The sequence below is a fragment of the Phoxinus phoxinus genome, assembly GCF_949152265.1.
Source record: "Phoxinus phoxinus genome assembly, chromosome: 2".
Taxonomy (NCBI): Eukaryota; Metazoa; Chordata; class Actinopteri; order Cypriniformes; family Leuciscidae; genus Phoxinus; species Phoxinus phoxinus.
Window position 1 is genome coordinate 38,371,365 of NC_136877.1, and position 24,639 is coordinate 38,396,003.

At 39.1% G+C, this 24,639-nt stretch overlaps 1 protein-coding gene across 1 annotated transcript; it reads right to left on the bottom strand.

The window, feature by feature from the left end:
• Positions 1-10,290: 10,290 nt before the first annotated feature.
• tnk1 (tyrosine kinase, non-receptor, 1) lies at positions 10,291-24,179 on the bottom strand. Its single transcript, XM_079600449.1, has 14 exons — positions 23,854-24,179; positions 20,741-20,923; positions 18,982-19,052; positions 18,704-18,892; positions 18,438-18,590; positions 16,846-17,123; positions 16,584-16,710; positions 16,315-16,461; positions 15,479-15,573; positions 14,660-14,806; positions 14,474-14,538; positions 13,373-13,875; positions 11,277-11,372; positions 10,291-11,164 (listed from the first exon to the last, which is right to left on the bottom strand). Exons 2-14 carry the CDS (start codon positions 20,898-20,900, stop codon positions 11,006-11,008), a joined length of 2,190 nt encoding a protein of 729 aa, XP_079456575.1. The 5' UTR covers positions 20,901-20,923; positions 23,854-24,179; the 3' UTR covers positions 10,291-11,005.
• Between the last annotated feature and the right edge of the window lie 460 nt (positions 24,180-24,639).

Genomic DNA, 24,639 nt, shown 5'->3' on the forward strand with positions numbered 1-24,639 from the left:
ATTTATTCAGATCTGGCATTTTAAACTTTATTGGAAATGAATTGTGTTAAAATATATTGGGCCAGATTTACTAACAGTTTGCGCTAGCGGAAACCCTCTTTTGGCATGAAACAGTCAGGATTTATTAAAGACATGCAATGAACAATTCGCAATGAAAAGGTGTGGACACAATTATTTTTGTGGCTGACCTTAGTGCATATGCATTTGTTGAAGTTTCCCTTTCAGACACAACATTTATGGGAGGATGGGTTTTTAATGGGTATTTAAATATTTAAATCTGGAAAAATGCATGTCTTGATCCATTTTGCGTTAATTAAATCTGGCCCATAGTATTATAGTAGTGATTTTTGTTTGGACTAATCTCTATCCATTCTCTTTCTTTCTTCTTCATCATAGAACATCCTGTTCTTTGAAAAAGGTGGACATTTATTTCTAAAAGTATTAAAGGCAGCATGAAATGCCTTAAAATGTTTTGGTAATAGCCTTTGCTACCATTCTCCATCCCATCCCTGGCACTCTGACTGAAAATCTCAGTTTGAGGGCACTTGCCCTTTAAGACTTAAATGTAAACTCCCAACTTTCTTGATTGTATAATTTTTTTTTGCATAGAAAATAATATATACTTAATACAAATACTGTAGATAATCCATTAAAGAAGACAGCTACAGAATTATTAGAGGAAAGACATAAGACAACATGATATGTAATTGTGTTTGTGTAACTTTACAAAAGTTATTTATTGATTTAACTTCAAATGTACTGTTGTGGCCTTAAAAATATTTGCACCGTTCTCATCTGTGTTCAAACATTAGCATTCTTTGAAATGTACACTACCTTTAAAAGTTTGGGGTCAGTAAGATTTTTTTTGAAAGACATTAACAATTTTAATCTGTAAGGATACATTAAAGTGACTGTATAATGTTAAAAAATAATTATATTTCAAATAAATTCTGTTCTTTTGAACATTCCATTCTTTAAAGAATCCTGGGGGAAAATGCTGCATGCTTTCCACAGAAAATGTTAAGCAGCACATCAATAATAATAAAACAAATGTTTCTTGAGCACCAAATCAGAATAATAGATTGATTTCTGAAGGATCAGTAATATAAGTTAAAAAAAGTTATTTTAAAATGTAATAATATTTTGCAATATTACAATTGTATTGTGTTTTTGATCAGATAAATGCAGCCTTGGTGAGCATAAGAGATTTACATAAGGGCCTAAATGAATTGAATCAACCTCAAACTGTGCAAAGTCACTTCTCTGTCATAATTCCATTGTAAGTCTCTGAGGAGCCACTGTGCAGTCTTTCAAGATTGTAAGGATTAATAAGGACTTGGTGCAAATCCACATTTTATGTCTCCAGACGATTTGATGGTTCTACTTTCCGTTTGAGGAAGTGTGCTTTTCAGAGATCTCCTTTTCTCTCGATATTATGGATGTGGTCTGAGTGATGGTATGGTATGGCGTGACAGTATAGAGTAGGCTATACATACTGATGTTGTCATAGAGAAAAATGAAGAGGCGGGCCACTTTTGTTAGAATGTAGAAACCCACACATATGTAAATGGGCTCATGGGGCCTTATCTGTTCACTTGCCTTCATCATCAGTGAATTTCAACACGTGATATGCATTGGAAATATTCAGACATGTGTTTCCATTGGTAGTTCCACTTGTACAACAGATATTAATCAAATTTACGGAATATAATAATTCGGTCGTGTTTCTTGAAAGTGTCAGTTTGTAAGGGTGAGTCAGAGGCTTGAAGATCCATTTGCAGTAATTTATTCACACAAGTTATAAAGCAGAGAGAAGCAGACATGTACTGGTGCAGACACAGTTAAAGGGATAATCCAGAACTCGTAACGAAACACAGGCGAAGGTCGAGGCAGGCAGCAAAGGTTCATAGAACAGAGTCCAGGCGGGGATCAAAGACACAGATAATAAACAGGCAGGGAATAACGCTCGGAAATGTCAGCAGGGCAAAACAAGACTTCGCAAAGTAACAATGGGGAGACAGTCCAGATAAAGGGAAGATAATAATCCACAGGTGACGGTGATGAGAATGATAAGACAAACTATGCAGGGCTGGGAATAGATAATGACCGGGGGGAGAGAAGGGAATTGCAGTCCTAGAATTCCGGAGAGAGGGAGCGGATGAAACCAGAGGGAGGCGTAGCTGAGCGATTTGTGACAGAGCCCCCCCCCTGCGAGCGGCTCCGGAAGCGAGGGCCTGTCCGGCGGCGAGGTCGTCCACGGGGTCTAGGTGCGGGTCGATCTGGGTGGTCTTGATGGAAACTGGTGAGTAATGAGGGGTCTAGAATGTCCTGAGACCTAACCCAGGAGCGCTCCTCTGGGCCGTATCCCTCCCAGTCAATGAGATACTGTAGACCACCGCCGCGGCGTCTGGAATCCAGGACCCCTCGCACCCGGTATGCCTCTGCGCCACCGACCTCAATGGGAGGAGCCTGCACTGGCGCGGTCACCTCCTGGGCCACCTCTCTCCTGGGGGTAGTAGCGGGTCTGAAAAGAGACATATGAAAAGTAGGTGAGATGCGGTAATGAGCAGGTAGTGCCAAACGGAACGAGACAGGAGTGATCTGGCGGAGAATCTTGAATGGGCCGATGAATCGAGGAGAAAGTTTCCTGCAGGGGAGTTTAAGGCGGAGATCTCTGGTGGAAAGCCACACCCACTGGCCTGGCCTGTAGAGGGGACCCCTGCGCCTTCTGCGATTTGCGTGCTGCTGATAGTGGCGGATAGCGCGCTGCAAGTGGACGTGGGCGGAGTCCCAGGTAGCCTCACTGCGCCGTAACCAAGCGTCCACTGCGGGGAGATCAGATGGTTCTCCAGTCCACGGGAAGAGCGGAGGTTGAAAGCCTAAAACACATTGGAAAGGGGTTAATCCTGTAGCTGGTTTCAGCAGCGAGTTTTGGGCGTACTCAGCCCAAACCAGAAAACGACTCCAATCGTGCTGGTTCTGATGGCAATAGGTGCGCAGGAAACGGATGAGATCTTGATTGAGCCGTTCTACCTGACCGTTGGCCTGAGGATGATACCCAGATGTGAGGCTTACGTTGATGTTCAGTTTGTTGCAGAGCTCTCTCCAGACTCGAGATGTAAACTGGGGTCCACGATCTGAAACAATGTCGTCTGGAAGTCCGAAGAGACGAAACACATGATTTAAAAGAGCTTCCGCTGTCTGAAGGGCAGTAGGCAATCCCACCATAGGGATAAAGCGACATGACTTGGAAAAACGATCGACTACTGACAGGATGGTTGTGAATCCCTGAGACTGAGGCAGATCCGTGACAAAGTCCACGGCAACGTGTGACCAGGGACGCTGAGGAATGGGTAGGGGTTGTAAGAGACCAGCAGGTTTGAGATGCGAGGATTTGACGGTGCTGCAGGTTACACATTGATGGATGAAAGTGATGATGTCGGCTTGCAAGGTGGGCCACCAGAAACTGTTAGAAACGAGCTGAGTGGTAGCAGAAATACCGGGATGTCCGGCGCTGGGAGTGCAATGAACCCATTGAAGAACACGATGGCGGAGCTCGTGAGGAACATAGTGTCGATCCGCAGGACATTCAGGTGGAGCAGCGTGATTTTGTTGTGAAGCGATAACCTCAGCCATTATGTCCCATTGCACGGGTGCCACGATCAGCGTGGAGGGAAGAATCGACTCAGGTTTGGAAGGTTCAAAGGGACTGTCGAACAGACGAGAGAGCGCGTCCGCCTTCCCGTTCTTAGACCCCGGTCTGTAGGTGATTCTGAAGGCAAATCTGGAAAAGAACAGAGACCAGCGAGCTTGACGCGCGTTCAAACGCTTGGCGGATCTGATGTACTCCAAGTTCCTGTGGTCTGTGAGGACAGTGAAGGGTTGACGCGCGCCCTCCAACCAATGTCTCCATTCTTCAAAAGCCGCCTTCATGGCTAGGAGTTCACGATCGCCCACATCATAGTTACGTTCTGCTGAGTTGAGCTTGCGAGAATGAAAGGCGCAGGGGAACATTTTAGCCGGGTTGCCATGACGCTGAGATAGAATAGCACCCACTCCGGTGTTAGAAGCGTCCACCTCCACGATAAACTCCTTCTCAGGATCAGGGTGATGAAGGATGGGGGCCGTGGTGAACTTCTCCTTCAGCCGTTCAAATGCAGAAGTGCACTCGGGGGACCACTTGAATCTCCTCCCCCCCCCCTGGAGAAGGGATGTGAGAGGAGCCACGATAATACTGAAATTGCGAATGAATCTGCGATAAAAGTTTGCAAACCCCAGGAAGCGTTGTAACTCCTTCACAGAAGAGGGTTGCGGCCAATTGACCACTGCTTGGACCTTGCTGTCATCCATAAAGACCCCTTCGGCGCTGATAATGTAGCCCAGGAAAGAGATTCGGGTCTGATGAAATTCGCATTTCTGGATCTTGGCATATAACTGATTGTCAATTAGGCGTTTCAGAACGGCTCGCACATCCCTAACGTGCGCTTCGAGAGTCTCAGAATAGATCAGGATGTCATCGATGTAGACTATGACGTTATGGTTGAGCATGTCTCGGAAGATTTCGTTGACGAAAGCCTGGAACACGGAGGGACTATTGGAAAGTCCGAACGGCATAACCCGATATTCGTAGTGGCCGGAAGTAGTTGAAAAGGCCGTCTTCCACTCGTCACCCCTCCGTATCCGGATTAGATTGTATGCGTTCCACAGGTCCAGCTTGGTGAAGAACCGAGCTGTGCGAAGCATCTCCAGGGCAGCAGGAACTAAAGGCAGGGGATAGCGATATTTAACAGTCACCTCATTTAGACCCCGAAAGTCAATGCAAGGCCGGAGACCGCCGTCCTTTTTTTTTACAAAAAAGAATCCAGCTGAAGCCGGGGAAGTGGAGGTAGTGATGAAGCCCTTGGACAGTTGCTCGTCGATGTACGTTTTCATGGACTCCGTCTCAGGCTGAGATAGCGGGTAAACTCTTCCGCGAGGTGGTACTGCCCCAGGTAAAAGTTCAATGGCACAGTCGCCAGCTCGATGAGGAGGTAGTAAATCAGCTTCTTTCTCGCTGAATGCCAGGCTTAAATCATGATAAACTGCCGGTACATCTTGAAGATTCAGATCTTTAGCTGGGGCGAGGCATGCTTCAGGACCTTGGACAGCGGGTGCGCAGTTCTTCTGACAATAGGAAGACCACTGGGAAATCCCTCTCTCCGACCAGGAAATATGTGGATTGTGATTCTCCAACCAGGGAAATCCTAGAATTACAGGGTGTAGAGGTGAATTAATGGTGTAAAGCTGTATAGTTTCTGTGTGCTGCGAACCGATGTTAAGAGTGAGGGGTTGTGTGATGTACTGCACCCTTCCTGTCCCCAGGGGGCGCCCGTCCAGTGCTGCCACCGCCATATGATGCTCACAGGGAATAAGGGAAAGACAATGAGTTTTAGCGAAAGCGAGATCAACAAAACTCCCTGCCGCTCCAGAATCAATTAAAGCGGTCGTGTTAACACTCTTTCCATTAGAATACAGGGTAATTTCCAACACAAGAGAATTTAAAGTTGAAACATGAGGACTCACCGCAACAGAATCTGTGGATGTGGATCTCCCAGGGGGTCTCACAGGACAGGACGCTCTCAAGTGACCAGGTTGCGCGCAATACATGCATAGGTTATTCCGCCTCCTCCTCTCACGCTCGGCCGAAGAGATGTGTGTGAAGCCGATCTGCATAGGCTCGGGTTCTGTGCTGACAGAAGGATTAACAAAGAGGTTAGTTTTGTACGATGAGCGTCGAGCCCGGATGAGGTGGTCGAGACGGATGGCGAGATCCATGATCTGATTTAAAGTCTTTCCATCATCGCGGCAGGCTAGCTCTCCCTGAAGTTCAGAGATGAGACCCTTGCGGTACAGAAGCTTGAGAGGTTCCTCAGTCCAGTTCGTCTGAGCAGCGAGTGTCCGAAACGTGAGAGTGTAGTCAGACGCTGTGGAGGTTCCTTGGCGTAATGAAAGAAGAAGTTCCCCCGGATCCCTTCCATCTGCTGGATGTTCGAACACCTCTCTGAAGTGCTTAACGAAAAGATCATACGAGAAAGTAGAGAGCTGACCTCCTGACCACATCGCCGTTGCCCACTCCAGCGCTTTTCCAGTGAGGAGCGAACACACAAAGGAGATACGGCTGTCGTCGGTGGCGTGCTCCCGTGACTGGTTAAAATAAATCTCACACTGCATCAGGAAACCTTTACACGAGATAGGTGATCCATTGAATTTTTCAGGGTGAGACATTCTGAGATTGTTGGAAGAGGTAGGCTACTCACAACAGGCTGAGGAAGAGCTGGCGCGGCAGGTGCAGGAGCTTGATTAGCGGCCGTGATTGCTGGAGTGAGTGCTTGAACAGATTTTACCAGTTCTTCAGTGAGATTAGTCAGTTTAACCAACTGCTGGCGATGTGCGACCAGCTCTGATGCTTGTGACGAAACTTCATGGGCCAGGCGGTGGAAATCTGCTGGATCCGTTGGTGGCGAAGTCTTCTGTAAGGGTGAGTCAGAGGCTTGAAGATCCATTTGCAGTAATTTATTCACACAAGTTATAAAGCAGAGAGAAGCAGACATGTACTGGTGCAGACACAGTTAAAGGGATAATCCAGAACTCGTAACGAAACACAGGCGAAGGTCGAGGCAGGCAGCAAAGGTTCATAGAACAGAGTCCAGGCGGGGATCAAAGACACAGATAATAAACAGGCAGGGAATAACGCTCGGAAATGTCAGCAGGGCAAAACAAGACTTCGCAAAGTAACAATGGGGAGACAGTCCAGATAAAGGGAAGATAATAATCCACAGGTGACGGTGATGAGAATGATAAGACAAACTATGCAGGGCTGGGAATAGATAATGACCGGGGGGAGAGAAGGGAATTGCAGTCCTAGAATTCCGGAGAGAGGGAGCGGATGAAACCAGAGGGAGGCGTAGCTGAGCGATTTGTGACACAGTTTCTATTGTCACTCTTTTTCATAAATAGTATTTAGCTTTCATAATCAGATTTTGCTTTCCAGACAGAACTGACAATATACTGTTGCCATGGCACATAGGAATTGGAAGTCAAAAAGTTCCATGGGAAGTCAAGATATACTTGTTCTCGTCTAACCAGTTTACTTATAAACTTTACTGGAATCATATTTTGCAATGTTCAAGGTTAAATAATTATCAGAAAAATGTCTAAATACATTCTATAAATTTGTGATGTTCTTCTAACGTATTTTAGTAATAATATCCAAATTCTCCAGGAACATATCCATAATCCATAAGCTTGGTCAATGCCACTTGCAAGTTTTAATTTTGCACTGATAATGAATAGTAGGATGCGCTATTGTTTGGTAAATTCTACAATGGCACTAGAAATTACCTAGGCTACTAAAAAAATATTTTATTTTATTTTCTAGTCACAAATTAATCAGTTACTTTTCCTCAAAGCGTCTTCAGTGTGTCTGAACCAAATAATTTATTTAATTAAACTTTTAAAAAGCAGTTATATTTAAATTTCCATTCACTCCTGTTATTGTACCAAAATATGCTTTAACTTTTCCCAATGACTTGATATACATATAATAATTAATTTATATTAACGTTCAAACGTTTGGGGTCGATAAGATTTTGTTTATGAAAAATTTTATACAGTAAAAACAAGATTTTTTATAAACAATAGTGTGAAATATTTTCAATTCCATTATATTAAAAATGTAGTTTATTCATGTGATGGCAAAACAGAATGTTCAGCATCATTACTGATCATTACATACACATGATCCTTCAGAAATCGTTCTAATATTCTGTTTTGGTGCTAAAAAAAACACTTAATATTTTTTTCTCTATGAACTGAAAGTTCAAAGGAGGAGCATTTAGGGCTATTTGAAATAGAAATCATACAATTTTCAGAGAAGATAGCAGAAGTGGAATGCAGTCATATGTACTTCCATACCGTAATGAGCCATCATGTTCTGAGATTAGTTTCTAACACATCGTGTCTATGGCATTCACTTTCGTTTTTATTTAGTATGTATCCTTTTGCCTATATAATATCACTTTTTAAACATCAAGCTCCATATGATATTGATCATTAGATCTAAATCCTCAGTGATGTGTATCAAAGCCACAACTGAAAAGAGATGTATTATGCCTATGTCGCTTGTTATACATCACGTGTTATCACTTCATTGCATGAGTGGATTGATGTTCCGTCTCCAAATAAAAAATACATACATTCCCTTTTATGCTAGACTGTGTTACTCCTAAACTGATAATCACATGACTTTGAAATAAATCATATTTTTTTATGCACAAGAGCATGGTCGTTGTTTTAATGCATTTTCTTGCAGTCCAACCACGGTCGACTTGTCCCTTTCAGTTATACATTGCGAGTCGACTTACATACTTTTACTCGTCTTTACTGTTTCCTTTTATTTTCATCAAAGGCAGTCATTGTAATTGAATAATCTCATCATATTTTGTGTGCAGATTTTTCTGGCCCATCTATAGCACTCAGAGGCTTTTGAGACCAACAACCAATAGTGAACTTATAGTGATTGGAACAGAAGGTTGAATGTGACAGTATAATACAGAGTTTATTTTGAGTGAAAATAAAACCTTTTTTAGCTGAGCCCTAGCTGTGAGACCACATAATCAAAGTTGGATGCCCTTATTGGTGTGACATCCTGTAGGTGGGCGGGGCAGGCATCAAACAGGAAGTGGAACCCTTTTGTTAGTTTTTATAATAAGGTTCTAAAATTGTTGTAGCTACTATTGTACAACATTTTGATGGAAACACGAATATGATGCACTAGTAGCACTACTGATTCAAAATCAGTAAAAAAGTTGTCAATATCCTGTTTCTATATTTAGAATTAGTTTTTTTTTATTGTCCCAACACAATTTGGGTGGATGGGACAGCACGATTCTGGTGCTTTAATATTTGGTGCTTAAATATTAAGTGCTTTAATATTGACCTCTTAATAGAGAACCATTGTTTATGCTCTGTATGCTCTAAATCAGTGGTTCCCAAATGCTTTATTTGTGCAAGCCCTATTCAACCACAAATAAATTCATGAACTATCTAGATTTTGCTTAAATAAAACGACCAAATTCTAAAAATAGAAACATAGTTACACTTTTTTTTAAACCAATTTTGTTGCAGTAATAAACCATATTCATGTTTCCATTAAAGGTTTGTACAGGTTAAATACAGTTAATTGCTGTTTTGCATCTCATCCAAAAAAAACAGAAAAAAGATTTGGATCAGTTTACCTAATTTTATTTGTATGAATTTTTGGTCCTGAAGCATTTGTTTACTAGATTATAAAATGTTTCAATGGCCTTCTTTTACCTCAAATACATGTGTTGTAGCCTACTGTATGAATTCTGGATGGATTTATAAACAATGAAAAAATAAAGTTGAACAGAAATAAACATGACTCTAAATAATGAACAGAAAAATAAATATTGCATATAGAATTATATCAAAGTATGAACTAACTAGTGCAATACAGTAAATATGCTTACACTACCCTAAATTAATGAACAGATGCTGTCCCAATCCTTAACGTTTGTGTCCCAATCACCCAAGTCACACATCCTTTCATTATAATAAAAACTTTCTTCCTGTTCAAATGGATAGGTAACATCTTCAATAAAACAGAAATGTATCATGTGTTGGGCTGATGTTTTTAATTTTTGGTGTTTTTAACAATTTTGATGTTTTTGGCAAGAAAAACCTTGCACAAGGCGAAAATGCAACAACTGTTACTCTTAATTCACATGATCAAGTCAATAATACCATCAGTCAAGTAATTAACATTCGGCCAAAGAGAAGCATGAAACACACGACTGTGTACACATCTTCCAATGTGTAAAGACAAAAACATGGCAATAACAGTAGGCTACTCAAAATAATGACTCAGTAGAGATTATTTCATTCAGTTCATTCATCATTAGAAAGGTCAAGTCGAGTAAATTGCAGACTGCTACATCACCTAGAGAAATCCAATGTTGGCTTGGCATCTTGTCCGTTAAAAATGTCTCGATTTGGGCAAGTTTTGGAGACAGCAAGGTTTCCTTGCGATAATATGGTGCCACTATATTATGCTTGCAGAACAAATATTTACAGTAGAATGGAAGTAGCTAGGCCTACATTAATAACTCTTTGAAATATATTTGTGATACTATGACACATTGTGGTTGTTTTGGGTACAGCAACTCTTCTTTTCAGCCTCAGCACTTCCCATTATAGTATTGATGTAAAAATGAATAGGACATCATGATTCATGTACCATATGAGGACTTGTTTTAATGTCGAAATACAAGCACAGGTTTAAAATGCTTTACAATTGCAGAAACAATAACGTATTGGTAGTTTTCTGTCAGCATTGTATGGCACACATTGTTCTTGTGATAAATATAGGCTACACATTTGTACCTCACCATTGGTATTTATGTGGAATTTTTTTGTTAAAACACTGGTGAAAAACCAAGTCGTCTCTATGGAAAATACACAGCATTTTATTTTCCATAACCTATGTTTAAATTTCTTATAATTGTATGAAAAATCTGCAAAAAAGCTAATTTTACTTTATTAAACATATACAAATATTTTTTAACATTCTATAAATCATATAAATGTACACAGTCTCTGAATTCATCACATAAACATATAACAATTTGAATACAAAAAAAATGTAAATTAACAAGCAGTTATCAATGGCAACTGGACTGACATCTGTTAAAAAACATTGTGCATTTAATACGAATGATTATGCTGTCTTTCCAAACAGATGTAAAATAACAACTGATATCAACAGTTTATCCATCAAGCAAATAATACAGTCACTATAGATAGTTTCACATTGGAAGTGAATGGAAAGTTGATCAGGGTAGAAAAACAGAGTTTTTGTGTGACCTCTTGACAATTCAGTGATATCCCAAAAAACTTTAAATCCTCAATAATTATGAACAATCTGAATGGTTAACATTGTCTTGCGTTAAATTCTTTCTCCTCGTCTATCCGCTGCAGTTCCTTCTCTGTCTTTAACCAGTCGGAATACGTAACGGCTTGCCACATGCAGGTCCCAGTTGTAGCGGGAGAGGATTTTCTGACAGTCCTCACGAGAGCACTGATTCATGTAATAGAGCTGGTCTGTCTGATAATGCAAGGAAAAATCAAAAGAATTACAGTGAATGACATTGAGAATCAAAGTAATGTTTGCAATGTATGAAGTAATTTACTTTGAACAAGTGTTAATTCTCTCTTACTTTAAGCTGCTGTTCCGCCCGTGCAGGATTCCAGTCATTGCGATGCAGAGCTCTCTGAGCCTCCTCGATGGTCACTCCATGCACCGCCTCCTGAACCTGATGACAAAAGAGAATTATATTACACACAAAAAAACAAACAAATGACTTATACATTTACAAGGAAAAACAAATAAAAGTATTTTTGTTTTTTCCATTCATTAACTGACAGCTCTTCTGTCCTAATATTGAGAGAAATCAGGAGTAAGTGCAATGGTGTTTGTGTGCACTGTGTGATGGTTATTGTAGTTCTAGACTAAATGTGAGCAAAAACTTGCACCAAAAGTAGGCTATTGCACAATTGAGTATTTCTTAAAATTAATAAAAGGAGTGAAATGCAAAATATTACGCAAACCTGCAGTAATTAAATGTTGAATTACACAAATATATTTTATTTATTTAATCTCACTTTGTTAACCAATGTCTTAGCTGCTGACCTTTGATTATCTAATTCAACCATACTAATAAGCAAAAATGACTCTAGATAAACATCACTTTTGTGTTTAATTTTTTAGTTTTTATTGCTTAAGTAAGAGTGTAGAACTTTCTTCTCGTGCATCATATTCTTTTGAAATCCAGAATGGCAGCACAGCAGAAAGGTTTGTTTGAGCTGTGTCCTCTACAGTACAGGCGAGAATTTACATTTCCTTCAGCCTGAGGTTTATTCATTTCACTTTTGGTGTGTAAGGGCCTGTACATTTGCCAAAAATATAACTTTTTTTTAGGACTTGGTTGAGCTCACTGATTGGGCAAGGATGGAGTTCAAAACTGCAAAGTTTGGTGTTGAGGAGGGGGCATGTCCAGGATTGGTTTCGCTTTAAGATCAAGCAGGACACCATTCCAACGGTTCAAGAAAAGCCAGTGAAGAGCTTAGGGAAGTGACACAGGCAGACCTCAATGACAACTATTTGAGGATATGGTAGGGCATTCCGAAAATCTTCTGTTCCATAGGTCTGTAAAGTTCAGGCAGCAAGATGCAGCTGCCAGTAACATCAGTGGTGGAGTATAAGGTATAAAAAACATGGCCGGCGATGATGATGCTGCGAGACAGTAAAGACCCAAGAGTACGTCAGGTGGACATTGAGATCAGAACAGGTCACAAGTGGTTAGCCAGCAGTGCATTGAGGGAGGCGGAGGAGCGCCATGAATAAGCAGTGTGCGGGAGAAGTTTTTGACCTGGCAGGACATCTGGAACATGGAAGACTACCATATTAAGTTACTCCATCAAATCATACATGGGGACTGACTGAGGACGCTATAAGTGAAACGCATTGTTCGCTTTGAATAAAACAAAAGAGTAAAGTCAACAGTGTGCGGTTGTGTTCTTATTTTTCTCCATACATGGGGGTTGTCAGAGTGGCACGCTCAGTGGAAAGCCAGCTAACCTTGAGCATGTCCACTCCTCGAGAGGTCAAGTTTGGTGGATGGGAAATTTTGGTGGCAAGTTGCAACATGACCTAATTTTAACTCTTGTGGCAAGAAAGAAGCCGAAACAACTTCTTAAGGGGCTTTGTTTCATTCAGTTCCTTAGGTCTTGGGAGAGCACGACAACAGAGATGAGGAGTAAAGGAGTCCTGGCCACGGCAAACGACTGGGAGATGCGGTCAGACCTTAAAAAGCAGCTCAAATTTCCAGAGGAAATAATCCATATTAGCCTCAAACCTGATATTGTGCTTTGGTCTCTTTGAAGGACCCTTGAACTGCTTGGGATTGATGGCAGGGCTAGGAAACATTACCAAACAGGCAGAGCTAGCATCCCGGTGGATATGGATAAAACTAAATTAGCGGTGGCAGAACCAACATGGTGAAGGGCAAAGAACACCTTGAGTTTGGAGGTGGAGACCAGGGGTGTAACTAGGACACCGGTTCTACCGGCGAAATCATATTTAATTATTTACTTTAACCTTACTGACCACAAACATTTGAATTGTAATCTCTGTATATATAAACTAATTCTATATATATATATAAACTAATATCTGTAAGTTCTTTATAAAATTTTATATAAATAGTACTGAAATCACATTTATAAGATGTTGAACATGAAGAAATCTGCATACCTGTGCTAGGACTGCTTCCTTGTTAACTTGTGGTGGATACCTCTCCCTTCCCTTCTCCCGCTCTCTTTCTTTCTCTTTCTCTTGCTTTTTCTCTCTCTCCTTCTCTTTCTCAAGGCCATCATCTAACTGAGGGCTTGACTTGGCCAGATGTGCCATCCTGACAAGGTTGTTAGTCCCTAAACACTGCTGCTGTGGTTGGAATTGGAACTGTGTCTGTAGCTGTGGTTGAGTCAGAGGGGTCCAGCCAGCTGGGTTTACTGTTCTCCGATCATGGAACATCATCTGGGGTTTGAAGCTGGTGGTTGGTGGGCTGATGCATTTGATGCTGGGGGGTGGTGGGCGTGGAGGTGGGATGACAACAGCATCACTAAACCTGCGGGGGTCTTTCATCAAATTACTCTGCATGAGTCTGCGTGGGTCGGGTCTCTGAGCTCCATTCCCGCCAGCACCTTGACCTTTGTTTTGTGAAACATCAAGGATGGACTCCAGGCTAATCGATATGCCTGAAGATTGAGAGTAGGACACAGAATGGGATTGGATACACTATCGTTAAAAATTTGAGGGTTGGTAAACATTTTTTAATGATTTTGTCTCTTATGCTCAGCATGGCTGCATTTATTTGATCAAAAGTACAGTAATATTGTTATTACTATTATTACTGAATATATTTTAATGTAATTTATTCCTGTGATGGCAAAGCATTACTCCAGTCCTCAGTCACATCCTTCAGAAATCATTCTAATATGCTGATTTGGTGCTCAAGAAAAATTTCTTACTATCATCAATGTTGAAAACAGTTCTGCTTAATATTTTTGTGGAAACCATGATACTTGTTTTGCAAAATTATTTGATAAATAGAAAGTTTAAAAGAACAGCATTTATTTGAACAATGTGAAAGTCTTTACTGTCACTTTTTGATCAATTTAATGAATCCTTTAGGAATACAGGAATTAATTTATTTAAAAAATCTTGCCAACCCATAACTTTTGAATGCTAGTGTATGTGTACAAGACAACAGCCTATTTTGTAGTACGTTCAACCCTTCAATAATACTCAAATGATAATCTGAGACGTTTGTTACAGTATATATTAAGTTCTAACCTGACATTTTCTTCAGATTTGAGTCTGGCTTCTCTCTTGCGAATGGAATCCTCCAACGTCTGAAGCTGAAAAGTTCACATTGAATGGCAAAAGTCACAAAAACCGTCCCATTAGAGTAACATTCAGCTCTTTGGTAAATTCAACCCGTCCCTTATAGTTTACAACTTAATTTAAAATGTCACTCACTCATCTGTTCGTTCTGGGGTGGCCCAGCTGCGTGTCGGACCAGACACAGGAGCTGCTGCTGTGAGAGCGGGGGCAGCTAACACAGGGGGGAACCAGCCAACACTTAGAGTTCTCTGGTTTTGCCCCTTCCACTCACAAATTTCCAGCCTATGAGGATACAGAAGAGCATAGCATAGTCCGTTTTATAGCATCTAAGATGACTTCCATAAAGCCCTATTTGGTTTCTCTACTTTTAATTTACAAATACATTTAAATGAATGAGCCACAGCACCTTCCCTTTTCTGTCAAGTCTTGGCCTGCTTTAACACATGTGTTCTTAATTTGCACTCCAAACTTCATCTCTCTGCCAATGCATATTGCATATGTTAATTATTTCAATAGTATCAAATGTCACTAATATATACTGTATCTAAAACTGTTTAAAGTCATTGGTAACTAGTTTTTCTGTAATTATTAAATTATGAGGAATTTGTTGTCAAATGTTGAATTTTTGTACTGTCCAAGTGTGGTTTGCATGAGAGTCTGACAAAACTTCTTTGTTGATTGAAACTAAGGGTTGAACTATGAATGGAATGCTACTAAGTCAAAGGAAGGGGAGACAGGTTAATAATTACCCACGACGACCTTTATCAGAGTCAGAGTCAACTAAGATGTATTGGCATGACTGTTAACAATACTGCCAAAGAGCATAAGGTAAAGGAAATAGACCATATAGAATATAAACGATAGACAATATCAAAAATAAACAAAAAGAAAGAAAGAAAAATACATTCAAATTAAAAATCAATTAAAATATTGTTTGCCCATGGGCTCTCTTACCCATGGTCTATTACAGTCACTAGATCATTCGCCTGTAGACAGAGTTTTCTGGGATCTATGAGATCTTTCACGGCACGAACCTCCATTGGCTGTGCCTGAAAATACATTAAAGAGAGAGAAATTAGAGAAAGAATACATCCTGAGTTTAGATACATCTTTTGTAATATCAATAGCACAAGTGGTGCAGTTCAAAAAATTGGGGTTGGTATGATTATGCTCATAAAGGCTAGCCTGGGTTTCCCCAGACTGCCTTTGCGCAGCGCGATTTTATTCTCGCTGAAAGGCAGTCTGGAAACCATGGACCTGATTTTCGCCTCGTTTAGGGAACCAATCACAGAACGGGGAGGGAGCAGCAAGACGATGCCGACATCTTTGCGACACAACAAAGCAGTTTGTTTATATCTATGGAGTCAACATGGCAGCAGACGCGAAGCTACCTTTTGATGCAGCCTTAGATATTGTTCTAAGTAGTTTAGATCGCCATTTTATTTAGAAAAAAGAGCAGCGTTTGGCGTTAAACCATTTCTCTACATACGTCATCTGGTATAATGGAAACGATTGGCTATGAGCTACGTACAGGCGCATTCGATAGACATTCTTAGCACCCAATAAATGGCGCCGGCGCATTCGTAAACCACGCCTCAAATACGAGAAAATGCACATGTGGTTCCCAGACCCAAGTCTCAACGAGAATTGGGTCTGGCGTTAGCCAGGCTACATAAAGGCTGCATTTACTTGGTAAAAAAATACATACTTACTGACCCCAAACTTTTGAACAGTGTATATTAATGAGATTAGATTATGTTCTTAATGAAAGGCAGAGGCTTAACACTTACATCCGCTACCATGGTGGTGAGCTGTGAGAAGGTCGGTCGGTCAGCAGGACTGCAGGCCCAACATTTGCGCATTACAGAGTACAACTCCTGAGGACAGTCTGGAGGTCTCTCCAACCGCTCACCTTCCCGCTCTACACGACACAAAATCTACACAACACAACACGCATCCATTAGTCACCAATGTAAATAGTGGCGTTTACAGCTGCACTTCAGAAACAGAACACAAAACAGTTTTTTTACAGTTTAACTGCATCAAACCAACTATATACCTGTCTGCTAGACAGTCCCAACCAGGGCTCCTCACAGTAAGTGAACATTTCCCACAATGTGACACCAAACATCCAGACATCTGAAGCATGAGAGAAAGAACCCACACGCAAACTCTCAGGAGCACACCTACAGAAAGGAGGCTGGAATTACTATCCTTGACCTAAGTGGGTAACAGTGAAACAATGAAGCTCACTGTTTCTACTCTTTGCTTTCTGAAATTGTACTCAGAACTCTTTTTTGTGCTTAAATTCAGTTTCTCACCATGCGAAGGGGATGCGTTTGTGTGGCGTCATGATATAGGGGTCTTTGTTCAGATTCAAGCCTCTCATTAGTCCAAAGTCTCCAATCTTCACTTGCTCTCTAGCAGCCAAGAACACATTGCGGGCAGCAAGGTCTCTGTGGATGAAGCGTCTGGACTCTAGGTACTCCATACCTGCAGCAATCTGTGTGCTGAAGAGCCAGAGTCGCGAAAGAGGATATTCTCCCTGTCGTATACGCAGAGTGTCGTATAAAGAACCGAAAGGAGCCAGCTCTGTTACCTGATAAAAAAGAAAAAGTGTAATTATGTCATCCATCTAAGCATCACCACCAGCACTTCTTATGATTATAAATGCTTAATATTTTTGTGCAAACCATGATAAAAAATGTTTTTCAAGATTCTTTGATGAATAGAACATTCAAAAGAACAGCCTTTATTTGAAATAGAAAGCTTTTGTAACATAATAAATGTATTTACTGTCATCCTTGTTTATATATATATTTTTTTTCAAATTAAAGACCCCAAACACTGACCCCAAGTGTTTGAACAGTAGTGTACATCTTTAAACAATATCAAATTTATACAGTTTTATTTTACTGCACTATCTAAGAGTGATTACAATAATGTAAAATAAAAAACTAATGTCAAGTAAAATACAAATTACCAAAAAGTAATGCAGTGTATGCACCAAGATGTTATACTTGTTAAAAAAATATTTTGTATTGAACTTTCTGTTAGTTACATTGTTACGCCAGTATGTAGCGAAAAGTTATTACCTTTAAGAGTGAATTACTGAATCATTGAATAAACCGTTTCGTTCAGAAACACAATTAATTCAGATCTTTACAAGCGAGTCATTGAATCATTCGTTCAACAGATTCGCTCAAATACGCTGATTCATTGAGGAACGTGCAGTGGTTCATTCTGCTTTAATTTGAACATTTGTTTCCATAGCGGAGCACAAAAAAAGTGAATGGAAATATTGTATCTAAAATGTAGATACCCAATATTAACTTCTTATTTATTGAACTTTTATATAAGTAAGGGATAATGTACAGCGAGGCGGTTGTTATAGCGAATACAACACCGACAGGCTGTTCGGTCTTGAATCAGCCTGAAGGGGTTGTATTCGCTATAACAACCGCCTCGCTGTACATTATCCCGCTTATTACATGGCTACCTACCAAATAAATCAATAATTTGACACAAAATATTGATTAAAAAGGAATTTATTGATTTAAAAACTATTTATATGGCTTCCGCTAAAGAAAATAGTCTGTTCCGTCTCTACGGTTAGAATCCTGCGTCCATGGCAACGCTCTGTTTTACATGGCAACGGTCTGTTATACTTAGCAGCGGTCTGTTATCAAGAAATAACAGACCGCATTCTACATTAGAATTCAACCAAGCCATGTAATAAAACCCAATATCACACTCGCATCAATGTTTTGTCAACAGGAATGATACAATAAACAGTAAAGTTACAATAAAACAAATGTAAAAAAGGGAATAAGTCGTTTATATGCCATGTATATGCATACAAAGAATCAAATATTAGTAAAGAATATGATTTTAGATGAAAAGTTATGTTTACCATTTTAAGAGGATGAGTAAGGACAACACCATAGAGGTGTATAATGTTGGGGTGGTCCAGAGACTGCATGATTGAAACTTCCTGGAGGAACTCAGTCACCATGTCTTCCTGTCTGCACGATCCACTCCTCAAGGTTTTCACTGCTACAGGCAACTTAAAAAGAGGGAAACATGACAATTAGGGTGACATTTATTTCTGTGTTTAAGCATCATGATAGACAAAAAGAGGACATCCGTAGATACTCATTTTTGGCATAGAGTACTCACCACTCGTCCAGTCGGTGTGTGCCATTCTGCTTTCCTAACTACCCCAAATGAACCTGAGCCTAGCCTCTCCCCACAGATCAGTTCACTGTTCTGGATAAGACTGGGGAGCGTGCGGCCTGTCTCTGGCCCCTGGCCTGACCCAACACCATTACACTGCTCACTTCCCTCAGGGGTGCGAGCATTGAAGGGCTAGCAGAAAACAGACAGTGATTATCACAGGTAGGCTAAGTGAGTGAATAAACAGAGAGGGAATGTAAAGATGTGAAATACTACTATACCTTCGTCATCCACGACCGTGGTCGCATGTTGGTTTTGTAATGTTTGACGGCTACCCATAATCGCCGCTGTCCTTTTGACACACACACAAAAAATAAACAATCACAGGAAAACCCCAATAAATACAAAGCTAAGAAAATAATTCAAAACACAGACCTAACAAACATGTTACACGTTATAAGAAAAGGTTATATAGAACTTTAAAGGAACTTAATAGAACCTTCTAGGGGTTTCCATCATGGGATCAATTTATGGATTTAGTTTTAATTCATTTAAAAAAAAAAGTTTTGTAAACATGCTTTATCACTGACTAGAATTGTTTTTAAATAACATGTTAAACATGAAAGAATTTTGCAATCATTTAAGACATTTCATCTTATACAGAACCTTTTTGGCATAAATGGTTCTTTAAAATTGAGTCAAGGACCCTATGGTTATACAGAACCCTATAGCTATAGAACACGGTTGAAACTTTTTTCTAAGAGTGTAGTTTTTTACAATTGCTAAAACACTAAACCCCATTCTGTGAACCAAATGCTCAGTTGCCTAAACATATTTGTCAAATATGTTAAGTTCATGTCCAAAAGGTAAAAAAAAAAACTCTAAATGAAAAGCATGCTAACTCAAGAGTTGTCCAACCACAACATCCAGGTCAAAGAGAGATTCATGCTGGGTTCGGCCTGAGAACCTTGTCCACATCACAGGCAATTATGTCCCTTGCTCTTCCTCATCTTCATCTTCCTTGTTTACCACCTCTTACACATACTCTTCCTCCTCTCCCTCTCAGATTGTTTCCTTCAATTGTTGGTATCAACATTCAGTGCACCTGTGCACACTGGCTCATATTTTGGACAGTTGTTTTGATCACATCATTACAAACAACCGTGAACAATTTTGGGCCATTGTGTGTAAACGATGAAAACTGTGTGGTAGTTGTGTTTCACTTTTGCCACTTGTGTTACTGTTTTGCAACACAAGTGCATCACAGTGCAAAACGTGTTTTGCAAATGGTGTCTAACTGCATGAACTTGTTTAAGGTTTTGAAGAAAGAGCGATTTATTTGACAAAGTGGTTTAGGCAATTGAGAATTGGGTTCAGAGGACAGAGTTTAGTCAGTGTTTTAACAATTGTGAAAAACTGTACTGGACTGGATTTTGTCGTTTAAAAACAAACAAAAAAACAAGATTGTACTGAAGCTTTTCATTTAGTTTTCTATGACCTTTTGTAGTGAGACTACTGCATTTTACAGTATGCAAGTGCTGGATATAGAGCACTATACTTGCTAAATATATACAGTGTACAATATATTCACCTTACCAAGTTGTGATTATACTTTTTACGTAATTGCAAAATGTGTTTACTGTATACAATATACAATTTATATTACAATTTAACTACATGCTCTGGATGCTGCTATGTAGTGTCTAATGAATGTTATGTAGTGTTTATATATTGACTGATGTGTGTATGATCTGAAAGCTTTGTTTGGTTTAGAGAACAGGTGAAATGGTTTTGTGCCGATTGTTTGATTTTTATTTTATCCAGAAAAGTCAAGTTTTTTTTGTAATTAGTTTGAAGATTTGGTTTTGTTTATGTTGTGAGAAAATGAGTGAAGGCTTCAAGAAACGTGTCTTAGCAATTGTGAAAAACTGTAAAGGTAATAATGATATCAGAATCATTATATTTAGCCATGAAGGGGATTTAAGTACACAAAACAAAATAACATGATCTTCAAATAAAAAACTGCTTTAAAAGACAAACCTGGTTTACTAATGCCAATCTGTTCAAGATCTGCTTCTTTAACGTAGTTCAGGTGTTCAATTCGTGTCACATTGAGTCCATCTCGCATCCTTAGGTAGAATCTCTCTAGCTGCACTTCAGCGAGGAGCTGGTACAGCCACTGTGTGTCATGATCCATCATTATAAGACTGTCCCACAGCAACTCTGAGAGGCAAACAGAGCAATGAGATGAGATCAAAAAAAGGAAGTACGATAAACCTAAAAAATATGAGAGTGTGACTCACTCGATTGAAAGAGATTCTTTATTTTTTTGGTTAGCACTTTCCAGTTTTGTATTTATTTTCATAGAAACTAGTTCTATACACCTAGAGTACTGTATTGAAATATCTCTTCTGAACAGACATCACATGGCTGTTGGAATAAGAGCTTTCACTGGGTTGCTATGGATGCCTGTTGGGAATTTGCAGCCAGCCAAAAAAACAAGAGAGAGCTTTGTTAAGAAAGTCCTCTTAAAGTGCAAGGTGCTCTAATCCTTTTTTACTTTATCCAGTTTCGATTTACAGGGATGGTGCACATAACTAATTTGTGAAAATTTGCCAGTTTGGCTGTTTGAGGTCATTTTCAACTGTAGTTCAACTGAATGCATTATCAACTAAATAAATAAATCAACTAAATAAAGATTTATATAAATTTAAAACTGTTTTCAAAATACATTTATTACTATTTTTGGTAACACTTTACAATAAGGTCCTCTGAGATTAAATTAGTTAATGCATTAACTTTAGTGAGCAATGATTAATGCATTTGTTACAAAATGTATTAATCTTTGTTAACATAATTTAATAAAAATAAAACTGTTCATTGTTAGTTCATGTTAGCTCAGGTGGTCCATTAAATAATATTAACAGATACAATTTTTGGTTTGAATAATCTATTCGTAAATGCTGACATAACATTAACTTTAAGATTAAGAAATGCTTTTTTGCACTTGTATATATTTTTTTAAATGTTTTTCATAGTACCCGCTGACAGGCAGATGCTTTCGAATGCTCCCGTGTGTATTCGTGGAAGCGCTCTGTGAAGAGCTTCAAGGGTTTCTATTTACAATGTGTTTTCGAAGTGTTGATCATTGTAGCCAATCACAGACATACTTGTTGAGTGTTGAGTATGAACGCAATGGCCAATCAGAGGTGTTTAAGTTTGTCAGAGTCGGCTCAACACAGCGCAAAACACCAAGCTTCAGTGATTATAAAAGGAGCGCTCTTTGCTCGTTTTCTGTCATAATCCATATACAATTTGAATAAAACTTTTTGTTTTTCATGCTGCAAAGTTTCTGGATTTACCACTCTATCCAAAACAGCAACGATTGACAGTGATATAGGCTAACCATAACAACAGACGGGACAAAACAAGGAAGCAGAGAAGTTTATAAACCAAACAAACCACTTTTTTCAGCAGATGCCAATGAGGAGAAAGGTATATGACCATGGCCAACCAACTCAGGCATGTGTGTGTAAAAGAGAAGTATTTACCTGTTCAATACAATTAAACTCATAAAGCAATTATGCTATGAATGACCACTGAATACCTCTCTGAAGTATTCTAACTTGTTTGTATTGGCAAGGAAATCTCCCTCGAACAGCTTCATACTGTATGCACAAGTATTCAAAGCATTGTTTTAAAGTTATGTGCAGAATAGGAGGAAACCTAAAATAAATACTATTTTGGCCTGTTCAGCACTGTCATTGCCTTCTATCAGCATGCGTAAAGAGAAAATGAGAAACTCTCTGCACTCTTGTGTTTACAGAACTAGGACAACATACAGACCAACTCAGACACATGACCTTTAGTGAATAATCAGCCAGATCTCTCTAAAACTATGGGGGCTTGTCTGAGCAGGTAACCTGAGAGCGTCAAAATAAGATTCTAAGACTACACACCCAAAATCCACACCCCGAAAGACAAGAGAAAAATGATCTTCAGAGGACACTGAAAGATTATCACAACAAATCATTTCAGTTAACAGGTTGCAACATTCAGGCCTGTTTTCCTCTAGCCAACTTGAAGCCGTGCCTGTTTGTTTCCGTTCACAATTCATAGTCTCGTCTGAAACTGGGTGTGAACTTATAGATCAGGCAGATTCTACAGCATCACTCTAATAAAATATGTTTTTCAAACCGTGAACGTCTTGAAACCAGAAAAGAGTGGCCATTTACAAAGTTATGAAGGAATGTAAACCCAGCGCATTGAAACAAATGACAGCTTGTGTTTGTTTGGCATTTTTTTTCTCAAAAGGTGTGACTAATCCTCCAAAAACTATAGAAACGTGTCAAACATATGCAGGTGACTTATGATGGGACAGTTAGTCACAAATAAATATGTGGGTCATACTACATATTACTAATTTTCCAATTAACAGTATAGTAGCCACTAATTATTATATCACAGTTATTTGAGAGATTTGTTGTAGTCTTTAAGGTTGCCTGGCCTCTCAATATTCAGAATGAGTGCTGGGATTTTGTACACAAACATTAAATAGCAAAACAGATGACAGCATTAATAATGTCAGTTCAGTGTTTTTTTTTTTGTTTTTTGTTTTTTACAAAATGTGTAATTTCAACAAATATAAAAAAACACAGGCCTACACTGAAACTGAAACTACACACACTGTAGGTAGGAAACTGCATAAAGATTGACATATCGTATATATCATTATATGTATATATATGTATATGTATATATATATATATATATATATATATATATATATATATATATATATATATATATATATATATATATATAGCCTATATATATACACACACACACACACACACACACACACACACACACACACACACACACACAACACCAAAGCGGAAATGACGCTTTTGTGAAAATTACGAGCTCCCCACTGGTATTTACGACATTGTTGGTGGCCTTCAAGTGTGTTCCACTCGTAAATACGATCTACGAGATGACTTGAACGCACCATAATTCCCTAGTAAATCCTTAGTTTGACCAACCAATTTAGACTCTCATGCACTTTGATTAAATATATTACTTATTTCAAGATATTATTCACTTGTTGCAGAATAAGAATGCTACTTAGTTAGTAGGCTACCGGTACTTACAAATAAACGATCGACGTGATTGTCCACAATCGAATCACTTCTTCAGCTGGTGTCAAATGCACTCCTGGTAAAGATGTCCTTTAGGTTGTTCATTTTCAGTGAGTTTCAAGTGCCGGTATGTTATAATGCTATATAATCCGCCATTCTAGAACAGCCTATAAAAAAGGTAATATTCTGACTATCATAGGCTATCTGAAGCCATAAGAGTAGTTTTTAAAATAAGTACAGGTGTTTTAGACTGCGTCTGACGTCTCTATGTGATTTCAAAGCCTTCGGGTTGAGTTCTCCCTCACTCCGCCTCTTCACGTCCTCCGCCCTTCACCAATACTTCCCCCTCTTCACCTGCTGGATTTATACCTTTCTATTACATCATACTAATAATGACTGTTGTTTTCCTCCCCAAATTTGACAATCATGCAGATTTTGTAGATATTTATCTTCTTCCTTTCCCCCGTTTTTCCAAAAAAATAAATAAAAAAATCTACTTTTAAAAAAGGCACTATACTTCCTCTGTAGGCTACTTGAAAACCACGTTATTGTTTTTTTTATTACCCATCATAATTATAAATATATATATTATTATTTCATACTCTTTATAATAAATATAACTTTACACTGTGTCTATTTGTGTCTGCAACTTATATTTATTTTGAATATTAGCTATTTTGACAACATGGTTTTCCTTCTTTTTCTTTTTCTTTTTTTTTACTAATAAATTATTTTAAATGTGGTGCTATACATTGAGTTTAAGATTGCAGTGATAATGGATAAAAGCAATATTCCAAA